The sequence below is a fragment of the Canis lupus genome, chromosome 28 (assembly GCF_003254725.2).
Source record: "Canis lupus dingo isolate Sandy chromosome 28, ASM325472v2, whole genome shotgun sequence".
Lineage (NCBI taxonomy): Eukaryota > Metazoa > Chordata > Mammalia > Carnivora > Canidae > Canis > Canis lupus.
Window position 1 is genome coordinate 30,076,123 of NC_064270.1, and position 15,404 is coordinate 30,091,526.

The window sequence follows — 15,404 nt, forward strand, 5'->3', positions numbered from 1 at the left end:
CTTTCTGCCATTCTCCAATAAGCAGGAAAGATGGTTAAAAAATGGGTTTCTTCTTCTAGTAGACTCACAAATATGTGCTGGCTTCCGTTTGAGTTTAAACAAGTAGCAGTGCTGTACAGAAGAGAGACAACATGATGCTCAGTATTGTTTTCAGACACCAGAGGTGGACTTTTGGATTCTCCCCATTATCCAAGGTTTTGTGCAGATTGAAGAACTTGTGGTTAATTATAATGAATCATCTGATGACGAGAAAAGCAGCCCAGAGACCCCCCCTCAGGAGTCCACTTGTGTAGATGACGTTCACCCACGGTTTCTAGTGGCTCTCATTTCACGCCGAAGTAGGCACAGAGCAGGTGAGTAGAGGGCTGGAATCGTGTACAAGTTAAATTCAGAGGAAAGTGGTAAAGCTGCAGATGTGTTGAAATGCTAATGACAATAATGGATTTGGAAACATAATTGGCTTTAAAGTGCTCAGTGACTCTAAATAGTGTGATGTAATTGCGGACCAATTTCTAGAGGGAGGTGAATGGGGGAGAGTTAACAAAAGCAGAAAGAAAAGGAGGTATATATATGGAGAAGAGAAGAGAGTCACTTGGGATATGCTTCTAAATACCATTGTTCCCACTGACAGCATGTATCACGGTAATAAATCCTTTCTGAGTGCTAGAACCCTTGGGAAAACCCTTCCCTTTCAGTTCACAGAAAGTATCTTCACTTCAACTTTTAAAAAACAATGATGCATATAGTTATGAGTTTTGGGGAAGTTGTTGCTGCTCTGTCTGGCAGTTTCACATTAGATCCTTGGAGCTCTGCTGAAAGGCATACTTGGTTAAGAAAGGTGTCTAATCAGACTCAATAATTTTTTTTTATGTTGCTGTTTTCTGTTTTAACTGTCTTTTTAGGAATGCGTTATAAACGGAGAGGAGTGGATAAAAATGGGAATGTTGCAAATTATGTGGAAACTGAGCAGTTAATTCATGTTCATAATCATACTTTGTCATTTATTCAAACACGAGGCTCTGTGCCTGTCTTTTGGAGCCAGGTTGGGTATCGATACAATCCACGACCCCGGCTGGACAAAAGTAAGCCTGTCAGTTACTTGGTTTGCAAATGATGATTTCAGAGAGAATTTTTTTTTTTTTAAACATTAGGTACTTCCTGGGTTTGGATTTGCTGGATTAGATACTTCATTTAAAACAATAACCCATGGTGAAATTTAATAGTGAAATAGTATTTGCAAGAGTAATAACCATTATTGACCATCTGAGTAAGTTATTTAACAATAAAAAATTCCCTAACAATAGGATAAAACATAGCTTATTTCACAGATTTTAAACTGTTGTTTCCTTGGGGAGTACTTTCTTAAATGCTTACTTTCAGAAAAGGGTAAATAAATATAGCCAATATTAATAGAAGCAGAAAATATCTGAAGATGGCATCTACAAAAAATAGATATGTCTTTACTCAGATGTCTCACTGTGAGGGGTTTGTTGTTGTTTCAAATATTGAGGATTTAATTTCTTCCAGTATTTTAACTGTAGCACTGGAATAGCTAAGTAATGTCAATCTAACCAGATTACTCAGTGAGGTTGATTTTTAAAATTGTTTACAGAATATTTTCCTCCCCAAACTCAATATATATTTATGAGAATCCAGTAAACCTTCAGTTTTTAATACTCATATTTGTAGAAAGGTTTTTAGTCTCTTATAAACTACATGGAATCCTGTTTCTAACAATAGGCTGGATGCATGGACAATAAAGGTCCTAGTCTCACAGTGTGCACTTCCAATGTAGTTCAGTTCCAGTTGAGAAGAAAGGAATCTAAGATCTTTGTCTTAGCATTTTATTATAAAATACTGTTTTAGATCATCTTAGTTACATTTGGTTGTCAATAAATTATTGAAAAATAAAAGTAAAGATGGAATAGACACTGATTGCTGTCTCAAACATTGGAAGGAAAAATAGATTTTGTATCACTTCTTTGTAGGTGAAAAGGACACTGTTGCCTATTTCTGTGCCCATTTCGAAGAACAACTGAAAATTTACAAAAAACAGGTGGGCTTTGATCTGTAGTAATAAAATGTTCCTTCATACTCAGCCATGGATATGTATCTGTTTCTTTAAATTTTATGAAAATAACAATGTACTATTTGTAATTAAGCAAAATGGCATCTTGTCATGAAGTTGACCACATAAGCTAATGGAATTTTCAATATTTTTTAGGAAGAATTATCACTGTACTTTAGAATATTTTTAGATAAGAGATTAGTCTACTGCTGGTTCATTATTACAGGCCAAGAGTATCTAGAGTAAGAAATGAAAGCCATCTCTTTGTACAACATAGTTGCACCTCCTGAAGATATTAGTGTATCTCTCAGTATCCTTTTTTTCTCTACCCATCTTTCATGTGTAGGAATATGATCATGTAGACTAAAATCAAGTGAAAACTGTTAAGAAAATTCCAAGTTCAATAAGATGACCAGGTTTCAGATACAAGATTCATATAGAATAATCAGTAAGTCTTATCCATTAGCAATGAGCAGTCTGAATGTGTAATGCTGTAGGATGCATTTTTCTGACAGTCTTCAACAAAAAGAAAGAAGAAATTACCTAAAACCCAATAAACATACAAAAAAGGTAGCATGTGTATGGAGGCGGGGGGTGGGAGGAAGAATGACTAAAGAACACAAAAGAAAAACTGAATAAATGGAGAGAAAATACCATGTTCCCGGAACAAGGGACTAATACTGAATAGGTGTCAGTTCTTCCAAAATTAATATATAAATTTTGTGCAGTCCCAAAGAAAGCTGAGCAGGAAAATAAAAAGCAAACCCTCAGATGAAAGAAATTATAATGTTTGATAAGCGAAAAAGGCAGGTAATTGAGGAAATGAAAACTCACACATTACTAATGGAAATGTGTTGGTACAGCTGTTTCAAATGGTATTATCAATCAAAATAAAATATGCGTATATTGTTAGTCCAAATAGTTTTGCTTTTTGATATCTATCTATGTATTATATACAGAAATCACTTTCTGGTAGATATGGACCTGAATGTGAAAAGTTAAACCATAGGGGACCCCTGGGTGGCTCAGCGGTTGAGTGTCTGCCTTTGGCTCTGGGCATGATCCCAGAGTCCCGGGATCGAGTCCCACATCAGGTTCCCTGAGTGGAGCCTGCTCCTCCCTCTGCCTATGTTTCTGCCTCTCTGTGTGTCTTTCATGAATAAATAAAAAAAATCTTTAAAAAAAAGAAAATTAAACCATAAACCTTCTAAAGGAAAATATGGAAGTTCTTTTTTTTTTTTTTTTTTTTTAAGACTCAGGACCTTAGCTCAGCCTCACTTTGGTGCCCCTAGAACATCTTTTTGACCTCAGGTCTTAATCATTACTTAAAAAGTGCTAACTTGATGAGAAAATATCAATACATTTAACTTTACTAAATTTTTAACCTTTATTGAAGTTTTATCATTTATTTATTGAAACTGTGTTAAACTTAGGACTAAAATCACCAACCATGATGAAAAAATTAATAAATTAGACTTTATTAAAATAAAGAATTTCTGGGGGTGCTTGGCTAACTCAGTCCAGAGAGCATGTGACTCTTGATCTTGGGGTCATGAGTTCAAGCTCTACATTAGGTATAGAGATTACTGCTTCTCTCTTCCCTCACACTACTCTCTCTCAAATAAATCTTTTTTAAAAAATAAGGAACTTCTGTTATTTAAAGTCACTGCTAAGAGAACAATAGCAATTCACAAAGTAGGAGAAGATATTTCAGATTTTTTTTTTAAAGATTTTATTTATTTATTCTTGAGAGAAAGGCAGAGACACAGGCAGAGGGAGAAGCAGGCCCCATGCATGGAGCCCGACGTGGGACTCAATCCCAGGTCTCCAGGATTACACCCTGGGCTGAAGGCAGCGCCAAACCGCTGAGCCACCCAGGCTGCCCAGATATTTCAGATTTTTAAATACATAACTAGGACAAAAGACTCCTATAAAACCCTAAAAAAAAAAAAAAAAAAAAAAAGGATATATGTCCTAAAAGAAAACTGGACAAAAGATTTCAGCAGATGTTCCTGAAAAAGTATATTTAACATGCCAATAAAGCATATGAAGGGTGTTCCACTTCATCAGCCATTGGGGAAATGCAAACTAAAACAACTTACACACCACAATGACTACAATGAAAAGATAGTATATGCCAAGTTTTGTTAATAAGGATGTGGAACAACAGGAACTCTAATAAAAAAATTTCTAAAAATCTACCTGAGAGAAACACGTGTTCAATCCAGGAGGCATGTACAAGAACATTTATTGCAGCATCAAAGTAACCTGTTCTTCAGAAGGTCAACAGAATAAAGTATGGCACATTTAAAATGTTGAATACAGTTGCTTAGAAATGAGGTAGATCTGTGTATACTAGCATGGAAAGACCTTAAAATCACATAGTAGAATGAGAATAGACTGTGTAACAGCATACGGTGTGTTGCCATTTAAAACCCACCAAACAAAAGCGTATTATTTATATACATGTAATTCTTTTCCATATATATATGTTCTCACACATCTATGGAGTGCACGTTTATATAAGCATACTTTTATATGGGCTAAAAGAGAACCTACCACTGCCCACCAGTGTAACTCCAGGGAAGGCTGTGGGTCTGGGTTGCAGTGAGGAAGGATTTGACCTTTATCTACATTTGAACTTTTTACAATGTGAGTTAAGTTCATGTATCAGCAATATGTAATTGCTGATAATATGCTAATTATAACTAGCATTACAGAGAATAAACCACTGTTTAGATGTTAATATATAGGGGCACTTGGAGGGCTCAGCTGGAGGAGCCTGTGATTGTTGATCACGGGATCATGGGTTTGAGCCCCATGTTGGGTATAGAGATTACTAAAAAATAAATTAAAACTTCTTAAAAATGTTAACCTGTAATCATTGTGAGAATTGTAACAATACAGAGATGTATGAAGGAATTGGAAGAAATAACCTCTCATCACCCTCATCCCTACTCTGTGTTGACTTTCAAAACCTGTTTGTACACATCAGTTTTATCAGTGTATGTACTGAGCAGACCCCTCTTCCTTTCTAACAGTACCCTAGAAATGCTCCCTTATCTATCCGCATCCTCTGGGTCACTGTTCTCAGACAGGTGGACCTGCATGTCAGTCTGCCTCAGTCAGGATGGCACCACTGTTCCTATTGCCAGTGATTGGTTTAGGCACTGGCCTGTGTGTATTCATTGGCAGTTTGACCAGTGAGGTACGACATGAGGGAAGTCTGCCGGGAAGCTTCGGGGATTGATTTCCTGCTCTAATAAAAAAGAGATACGGGAACCAGCAGTCCCTCCGTGGTAGTTGTGTCTGGATTTGACGTACTGCCGCGGCTGTGTCGAAACTGTGAGTGAACTTAGCCTGAGAACTGGCCAGTATGCCGAGGACGGCAGAAAAGATGGAAAGATTTGGTACTGGTACCACTGAATTAAGCAATTCTGGAAACATGCAACCTCCAGACTTCTTGTTCTAAGATCTGAGTCAGTGATTTGTCAGTTGCAGCAAAAACCATCTTGACACATGCATATTTACACACATAAAATCAAGCCAAAAGGGGGCTGTACCATATATACTATTCTGTAACTTTTCACTTAATATTTCATGGCTGCTTTTTCTCTATTTCTCTATTGGTGGACCCTTAGTCTGTAGTTTTGCTTATGTAAAAATTTTCCAGAAAACAATGTTCATATATTATGGGACACTCATGTGCTTTATAGAATATATTTCTAGAAGTAGGATGGCTAGATCAAACAGTATGCATTTAAATGTGATACCTACCACTCTGATGTTCCCAAAGAGATCACAAGAGTTTATTCTGTCAGCAACTGGAGCCAGTGCTCATTTCCCCATATATTCACCAATGCTGACTCTATTCAGGATTCAATTTTTGCTTTTACATAGATGAAAACTAGTTTTCTGTTATAAATTTGTATTTCCTTGGGGTTTAAAAAAAGTTTTTGTTTAAATACCAGTTGGTTGGGATGCCTGGGCAGCTCAGTGGTGAGCGTCTGCCTTTGGCTCCAGTCAGGATCCCGGAGTCCTGGGATGAAGTGCCGTATTGGGCTCCCTCTGGGGAGCCTGCTTCTCCCTCTGCCCATGTCTCTGCCTCTCAGTGTGTCTCGCGAATAAATAAATAATATCTTAAAAAAATAAATTCCAGTTAACATACAATATATTGTTAGTTTCAGGTGTATAAGATAGTGATTCAACACTTCTATACAACACTTCCATACAATACTTGGTATTCATCGAAACAAGTGCACACCTTAATTCCCATCACCTATTTCTCCTGTCCCCCCCATGTCCCCTCCAGTAACCATCAGTTTGTTGTTCTCTATAGTCAGAATCTGTTTCTTGGTTTGTCTCTCTGATTATTAACAAAATTGTAACTTCATGTTTATTGACTCTATATATTTTCTCCTGTGAATTTCCTCTGTATCGTTTATTCTTTTTTTCTTACTGAATTTATAGCATTCTTACATATTAATTGGTTTTATGTTATAGTTCTTTATTTCTTTTTGTTCTGTTGTTTTACCTTTGCTTACTTGTATTGTCATCAGGTATAGAGGTTCCAGATTTTTATGTTGTCACATTTGTCCATCTTTTTCTTTATGCCTCTGGTTTTTATCTATGCTTAGAAAGTCCTGTCCTGTCCTACAGTTATGGAAAGATCGCCCCAAATATTCTTCTAGCTTTTTTATAACTTAAAAATATTTAGGTCATTAATGCATCTATAACTTACATGTTAACTAGGGAGCTAGTCTAAGTTTTCCCCCCACAATATGGGCAGACGATTATTCCAGTACTATTTATAGAATATTTTGTATTTCTCCCAGAATGGTATTGTTATCCTGTTTTAGATTCCTCAGTGTACATAGGTCTGTCTCTAAGCTGTCCTCTTTTATAGGTCCTTCATCTGTTTCTACATAAGTACTACCATCTTAATTGCTATAGACTTAGAGTATGTTTTACTCTTCAATAGGTCCTCTTTTATTATTAGTTTTCAGAACTTTTTCCACATTAGTTTTCAGAACTTTATCCTTCCAGATGAACTTTAGAAGTAACTTGTCAGCTCCATAGAAAGATCCTGATCAAATTTTAATTGGGATTGTTGAATATTTAGATTCATCTGGGGAGACTTGGCATCTTTACAATATCTGGCTATCTGGAACCATAATGTATCTTTCCATTTACTCAGATTTTCTTTTATGTATTTCAGCAAAGTTTTATAGTGTCCATAGGTAGGTCTTGTATATATCTTTAAAAATTATTCTAAATAATTTAAATACATGCTATGACAAAGGACCTGGTTTTTATCATGTACTCTAATGGGTTATTGCAAATACATAATGCATAAAAAAGCTATTAATGCTGTTGACGTGATTCTCATACACCTAAATGTAACAAGTGAAAATCTAATTTTATGGGAAAAAATTGATGCTTGAGTGGATAAATTTCTAATTATGACTATAAAATATTTCTAAAACGTAATTCCAAATAAATTGATTAAAGACCATATTGAGTTTTTAACACCTAATTAAACTGAACTTCTTTTTCCTTACTCTCACAGGTTATTATTAACTTGGTGGACCAGACAGGCAGGGAGAAAATTATTGGCGATGCTTACCTGAAGCAAGTGTTACTCTTCAACAGCTCACACCTCACTTATGTCTCATTTGACTTCCATGAGCACTGGTAAGAGGGCTTCCTGGTGGGAGTTTTAATCAGTTCCATTGTTTGTGGTATGTGCTGCCACAGTGACTTTAGCTTCTCCTCTTCCTTTGGGCAGAAAAACTTCTTGTTGTTACTTAGTTTTAATTTTCATATGAGCTTTATTTTGGCTAAAAATTTAGTTGTTCCTGAAATATTTAGACTTTCTTTCACAAAAGAACGTGTAGATGGAGAGTTCCATTTTTCCTTCTATCACTCAAAGAACGTCTGGAGGATTTCTTTTCTGCTTGGGTCCAAGCCTGGCAAAAGTAATTGAGTCTCCTTATTTAAAAATCATTGTTGTCTCATCTTTATACTATATTAATAGTACTTCTTTCCCTATGGACAGACTTTACTAGAGTTTGCTCTGGAAAAACAACTGGTGAATCATTTTGATGGTAACTTTAACCTATGTGTATTCTGAAAGCCAGGTTCTTTTGTCATAATACTTGCTCTAATGTAGGTTCGCTTACCCAGGCGTATTGAAGATTTGGTGGGGAAAGAAGCTTCTGATTCCTGCAATATGTTTCAGTGTATTCTTAAATATATTTTCCTTCACAATGCAGATTAATTGTAAGCATGTATATAGTTGCCTATGTAATTTATAGTAGTACTTAAAGCAATAAATGTTTAAATTTTTAATTTAAAAAATTTTCCAAGCTACTTTAAATATTGTATCTTAAGCTAAAAAAGAAAGAAAGGGAAAAAAAAGGCCCAGTTCCTAAAGATTTTTTTTTCTTTTGGCATGTATTTTAGCCGCGGAATGAAGTTTGAGAATGTTCAAACACTAACAGACGCCATTTATGACATTATTCTTGACATGAAGTGGTGTTGGTAGGTATTTCATAAGTCAATTTGACAAACTCTTGGTCTGTGAAATCATATGTATTTGGCACTACTAAGCATTAAAATAATAGCAAGCTGGAAAAGCATTTTTATTTTTCTTGTTTTGCTCCCCAGTTCTTGTTCTTTACAAGAGAGTGTGTGTCATTAGGCAGTGTTAGCTTTAAACAGGGAAAAGGTGTCAGGTGGTCAGGCAAGATGGAATGGCATGCACTATGGCTGTTCTTTAATTCCCTCTAATGCTCCATAGTCTGTATTTCCTCTTTGTCTTCTTTCTTAGCATTCCTAACATGGCATTGGGGTACTTGGTCTCAGTTTGCAGGCATTTCAGAATTATCAGAGAAGGAAGATGATTCTCAGACTGCAGGAGGGATATGTAGGAATAAGAAATTGGCTTAAAGCATAGGAGAGAACATTCTATTAGACTTTAAGGCAACAGGTGGCCAGAGAAATTAGATGCACAAGGCATGCTGCAGGACTCCTCACCAAGTGGTAAAGTGACTTTGTCTGTTCAAGCTAGATGCATTTAGGTGTGTTTCTCCTCGGAGTCAAAAGGGAGGGACAGGATGGTGATTTAAAGCGCCTTCTGGCTTTAACATAGACGAGCATAATTTGGGGGTTGTGTCAGCTCTACCTAGTAGTTGTGAGACTTGCGACAAGTCATTCTGCACCTCAGTTTTATTTTTCTTCAAAACAGATATAATAATGTCTGTCTTATGAAGTTACTGTGTAAATGAGTAACAGTATCTACAAAGTACTCAGTGATGCCTGTCACATAACATTCCAAACAAATGAATAGCCAGTGCTGCTGTTGTTATTGCTATACTCTAAAGAATTGTGGTTTTTGAAAACCTTATTAAGGTATTTTATATTGTATAATAATCCCATACTATTTTTAAAAAGGGTTGATCAAGCTGGGGTAATATGTAAACAAGAAGGAATTTTTCGAGTCAATTGCATGGACTGCCTGGATCGCACCAATGTGGTTCAAGCCGCCATCGCCCGAGTGGTCATGGAACAGCAGGTAATTGGGGGTCTATTAGATTGTAACTATTCATTTCTAATTTTTTTCCACATGTGAACAAAAAACTAAAATCTTTCTTCTGTAGAACATTTACAGCATATAGGCATTCTCGTGACATTGAAACCTGGAAAGTACAACCTTCACTAGAAATAAGTTGAATTAAGTGGCATTTTCTTAAGAACTCGTTTCAAAAATGTGAGGCCCAACATTTCAGTGTTGATTGGGTGGCGCTGTGTGGTCACACACCTTTTTTCTCTCAGTTCCAAATCCTGCCTTATGTATTGGGGCCTGAAGGTCTCCAGCACTTTCTGCTCAGCCAGCTGCCTTTGTGTTAGGCTCTGCTAGTACCAGCTGCCAAAGGAAGACAGTGAAGCTGGAGGAGGAGGAAGGGGGCAAGCTTTGTCACCTGTGTCATAGCCCTCGTAGTGCCTTCTCTGTCACTGTTGCCTCCTTTGGCACCTAAGAAACCAGCCTTTACTCTCTACCCCCCAGTTGGTGGCAGCTGCTTCCTGTAGCCCTAACATCTGTTACTCAGTGTCCCCTTTTAGATCTTTCACCCCCTATCACCTGAGTAATGAATTTTTTTTTTAAGATTTTTAAAAGTTTATTTTTTCATGAGAGACACACAGAGAGAGAGAGAGAGAGAGAGAGAGAGAGAGAGAGGCAGAGACATAGGCAGAGGGAGAACTAGGCTCCCTGCAGGGAGCCCACTGTGGGACCCAATCCCCAGACCTGGGATCATGCCCTGAGCCAAAGGTAGACACTCAATTGCTGAGCCACCCAGGCATCCCCAAGAGTAATGAATTTTCAAGGTGGAAATTCTTAGCACAGTTTTTGGGCGTTTTGGATAGAATGTAGTGACTGTTTTTTGAGACCATGAGTCTGTTCCTTCTAACATTGCACTCAAGCAGCCAGATTTTGACTGTAAACTGTGGCTCCACAACATATTAGGTGTTGACCCCATGCAAAAAGCTCAACATCTCTAAACTTCTATCTCTTCATCCTTAAAATGGACATAATAAGAGTATTGATTGCAGCGGGTTATGAGGAGTAAATGAGATAATTTGTATTAAAAAAGCTCTTTGAACCCCAGCCTCAGCACAGAGTTCACACTTACTGGGCACTTGTTGCTCTGCTACTGCTAATATTATTGTTGTCTCAGTAGGCTTTTTTGATAGTTTCACTTCATAGCCAAATTTAAAACAAAGACCAAATATGTAATAATTAAAAAGTACATCAGAACAGTATAAATATTTCATTCTACTTAATTATGTGTAGCAGTTGATAAAACTATCTCTCAGTTGTGCTTTATTTTGGAAAAGTCTGAAAACACCATTTCTTTTATTTAAGAGTCTGAAAAGGTATGTGAACATGCTTCCTCTTTCCATGGTGTGTATCTTATGTTATGGTTTCCTGATTTATATGTAGCTAATCCACCAATGTGTTAATTTTAGCTGAAAAAACTAGGTGTGATGCCCCCAGAACAGCCACTGCCTGTGAAGTGCAATCGGATCTATCAGATAATGTGGGCCAACAACGGTGACTCCATCAGCAGGCAGTACGCGGGGACCGCTGCTCTGAAGGTGAACGTCGATAGTAGCTGCTGTGGGTCATTCTATGGGACACAGGATGGGGTGTTAAGCCAACTTTATTTTTGAGAGAAAGATATTTGGGCTACAGATGGTAATCTGTGTATTTGACTCCTTTCTGGAATGTTTGGCTCAGGCAGGGGTCACATATTCAGATTCTGCTGGGGCCAGGTAAGGTGGCCACCCATTAGATGAAAGGAGGCCATGGGTACAGACCTAAGGAAGAGCATCTGTCTCTGAAGGGCGCTGTTCTACTGCTTCTGTATGGGGACAGAGGCCCAGTGTTGCCAGATCTTCCAGTATTTCAAGGGAGTTTGGAAATTTGGAATTTCATGTGAAATAGTCGGTTTTTAAGATGTTACATAGATAAAACATGTCTATTGGTAGAATTTGGTTCCTAAGTATGATACTTTGCCTCCCCTGAATTTGAATCCCAACCCTGCCCCTTACTAGCTTTGTGTCTGTCTCTTCATTTGTAAAACAGGATAATACTAGACACACTTGAAGATTGTCATGGGATTATATGAGTTAATGCATGTGAGGAATTAGACCATTCCCTGGCACACAGTAAATGCTGAAGAAATGTTTTATTATCTTTTCCTGGTTGTTATGAATAAGTCTTTTGAAGATCCTACAGAGCTAACCTTCACAGAATTTAATTAATTTATTTTTTATTTAAAAAAATTTATTAGTGTGCACAAGAGAGAGTGAGAGAGCACCAGCTGAAGGCTGAAGGGAGGGGCAGAGGGAGAGGGAGAAGCAGGCACCCCATACAGCAGGGAGCCTGATACGGGGCTCAGTCTCAGGATCCTGGGATCATGACCTGAGCCAAAGACAGATGCTTGACTGACTGAGCCACCCAGGTGCACCACAGAACTTAATTTAAATGTGAACTATACTTATTGGTCACCAAGTACTCCTGTGGGCAATACGAAATAAGAAATGGTTGAATTAGTTTAAATTAGTTCTGTTAATTTTCCTTCAAGGTAATAGTTCATCTCAAGATATTTCTTACAAAAAATTGTATCAAGTCTCAACAGGCATAAGATAGTCCATCTTTGGTTGAGTGATAAATATCAAAAAGTTTTTTATTAATTAAGGAAATTAGACTTTAGGAGTCATTGTACAAGTTACTGGTTAAAGACAAATGAACACCTACATATATAAAGCAAATACTAACAGAATTAAAGGGAGAAATAAATAGCAGTATGATAACAGTAGGGGACTTTAATACCTCCCCCCTTTTTTAAGATTTTATTTATTTATTCATGAGAGACACAGAGAGAGGCAGAGACACAGGCAGAGGGAGAAACAGGCCCCATGCAGGGAGCCCAATGTGGGACTCGATCCTAGGTCTCCAGGATCACATCCTAGGCTGAAGGCAGCACTTAAACTGCTGAGCCACCCGGTCTGCCCAATACCCCCTTTTCCACAATGGATCATCCAGGCAAAAAATCAATAAGGAAATAGCAAATTTGAATAGGACTGTAGACCAAATGGACCCAGCAGACATATATAGAACATTTCATCCAGCAAGAGCAGAATACACATTCTTTAGAAGCCCACGTGGGACATTTTCCAGGGCAGATCATAGGTTAGACCACAGAACAAGTATCAACAAGTTCAAAAAGATAGAAATTATATCAGGTATCTTTTCTGACCACAGTGGTTTGAAACTAGAAATCAGTGACAGGAAAATTGGAAAATTCATAAATATGTGGTAATTAAACAGCACTCTCCTAGACAATCAATGGGTCAAAGAAGAAATCAAAAAGGGAAATAGAAAAATACCTTGAAACAAATGAAAATGGAAGCACAACATACCAAAACTTACCAGATATAGCAAAAGCAGTTCTAAAGGGAAAGTTTAGGGGATGCCTGGATGGCTCCTGTTTGGCACCATGCCCAGGGCATGATACTGGAGTCCCCGGATCAAGTCCCACATTGGGCTCCCTGCATGGAGCCTGCTTCTCCTTCTGCCTATGTCTCTGCCTCTCTCTTTCTCTGTCTCTTGTGAATAAATAAATAAAATCTTAAAAAGGGGGGGGGGTTATAGCTATAAATGCCTAAATTAAGAAAAAAGAAAGATCTCAAACATCCTAACTTTACACCTCAAGGAACTAGAAAAAGAAGAAAGTTAGCCCAAAATTACCAGAAGGAAGGAAATAATAAAGATTAGACCAAAAATATTTGAAAGAGAGACTAGGGAAAAAAAACAATAGAAAAGATCAATATAATTAAGAGTTGGTTTTCTAAAGAGATCAACAAAATTGACAGGCCTCAGCTAGACTAATCAAGAAGAAAAAGGACTCAAAATTATAAATGAAAGTGTCATTACAAATGATATCACAGGGATCCCTGGGTGGCGCAGCGGTTTGGCGCCTGCCTTTGGCCCAGGGCATGATCCTGGAGACCCGGGATCGAATCCCACGTCGGGCTCCCGGTGCATGGAGCCTGCTTCTCCCTCTGCCTATGTCTCTGCCTCTCTCTCTCTCTCTCTCTCTGTGACTATCATAAATAAATAAAAAAAGATTAAAAAAAAGATTAAAAAAAAAAACAAATGATATCACAGAAATGCCTAGAATCACAGGTGACTACTCTTTACAATTATATGCCAACAAATTGGACAACTTAGAAGAAAAGGGTAAGTTTCTAGAAACTTACAACCTACCAAGACTGAACTTTGAAGAATTAGAAATCTGAGCCAGTGAGTGAGGAGTAAAGAGATTGAATCAGTAAGCAAAACCTACCAAGAAAGAAAAGCCCAGGGCTTACATGGTTTCACTGGTGAATTCTATCAAATATTTAAAGAAGAAATAATTCCCTCTCAAATTCTTCCAAAAAGTGGAAGGGAAAGGAACATTCTGAAATTCATTTTATGAGGCCATGATACCAAAGACAATTCATTACAAGAAAAGACAATTATAGGCCAAGATCTCTGACCAACATAGATGCAAAAATCCTCAACAAAATGCTAACAAAACAAACTCAACAGCATGTTGAAAGGATCACACATCATGATCAAGTGGAATTTATCTCTGGGATACAAGGATGGTTCAACATGCTTAAATCAATAAATGTGACATGCCACATTAGTAGAGTGGAAGGTAAAAGTCATATAGTCATTTTAGTAGATGCAGAAAAAGCATATGACAAAGTTCAACATCCTGAGAAAAACTCTCAACAAATGTGGTATAGAAGAAAATGTACTTCAACATAGTGAAGACCATATATGACAAATCCACAGATAACATCATATTCAGTGGTAAAAGCTAAACGCTTTCCCTTTAAGATCAGGAACAAGACAAGGGTGCCCACTTACCACTCCTATTCATGATAGTAATTTAATTCTAACCAGCATAAGCAGGCAAGAGAAAGAAAGAAAAAGCATCCAAATTAGAAAGGAAGAAGTAAGATTATCTGCAGATGACATAATCTTATCCTTAAAAAAAATCCTAAAGACTCCACCAGAAAATTGTTAGAACAAGTTAATTCAGTAAAGTTGCAGGATACAAAACCAGCATACGAAAATCAGTTGCATTTCTATATACTAACAACAAACTATCTGAAAAAGAAATAAAACAATTCTATTGACACTTGTATCAAAAACTATAAAAATATTTGGAATAAATTTAAAAAGGCAAGAGATGTGTACAATGAAGATTATAAGACAGTGATGAAAGGAAGACACAAATGGAAAGATATCCTGTGTTCATAGATCAGAAAAATTAATATTGTTAAAATTTTCATAATACCCAAAGCCGTCTATAGATTAAATGCAATCCCTATGAAAATTCCAATAGCATTTTTCCCAGAAATAGAAAAAGAGATCCTAAAATTCATGAGCCCACAGACCCCTTAATAGCCAAAGCAATCCTGAGAAAGAAAGAACAAAGCTGAAGGCATCACTTGCCCTGACTTCAAACTTTGTTACAAAGCTATAGTAATCAAAACAATATGAGACTGGCATAAATCCAGACTCATAGACCAACAGAATAGAACTGAGAGCTCAGAAAGAAACCCACACATATACAGTGAACTAATATTTGACAAGGGAACTAAAAATACTCAATAGGGGAAGATAGGCTCTTCAAGTAAATGGTGCTGGGAAAACCAGATACAATGTGAAAGAATTAAGTTTGGCCCTCATGTCACAAAAATTAACTTGAAA

The 15,404-nt window shown here is 37.1% G+C and overlaps 1 protein-coding gene across 2 annotated transcripts in view; it reads left to right on the plus strand.

The window, feature by feature from the left end:
* Nucleotides 1-15,404, plus strand: part of INPP5F (inositol polyphosphate-5-phosphatase F) — an 87,312-nt gene that overhangs the window by 52,581 nt on the left and 19,327 nt on the right. For both annotated transcript variants that reach the window (XM_049103637.1, XM_025467426.3), the window contains 7 exons: nucleotides 155-353; nucleotides 903-1,082; nucleotides 1,989-2,056; nucleotides 7,638-7,762; nucleotides 8,534-8,611; nucleotides 9,524-9,644; nucleotides 11,099-11,227. In XM_049103637.1, the coding sequence (XP_048959594.1) occupies nucleotides 155-353; nucleotides 903-1,082; nucleotides 1,989-2,056; nucleotides 7,638-7,762; nucleotides 8,534-8,611; nucleotides 9,524-9,644; nucleotides 11,099-11,227 (900 nt within the window). The remainder of the gene's footprint in view (nucleotides 1-154; nucleotides 354-902; nucleotides 1,083-1,988; nucleotides 2,057-7,637; nucleotides 7,763-8,533; nucleotides 8,612-9,523; nucleotides 9,645-11,098; nucleotides 11,228-15,404) is intronic.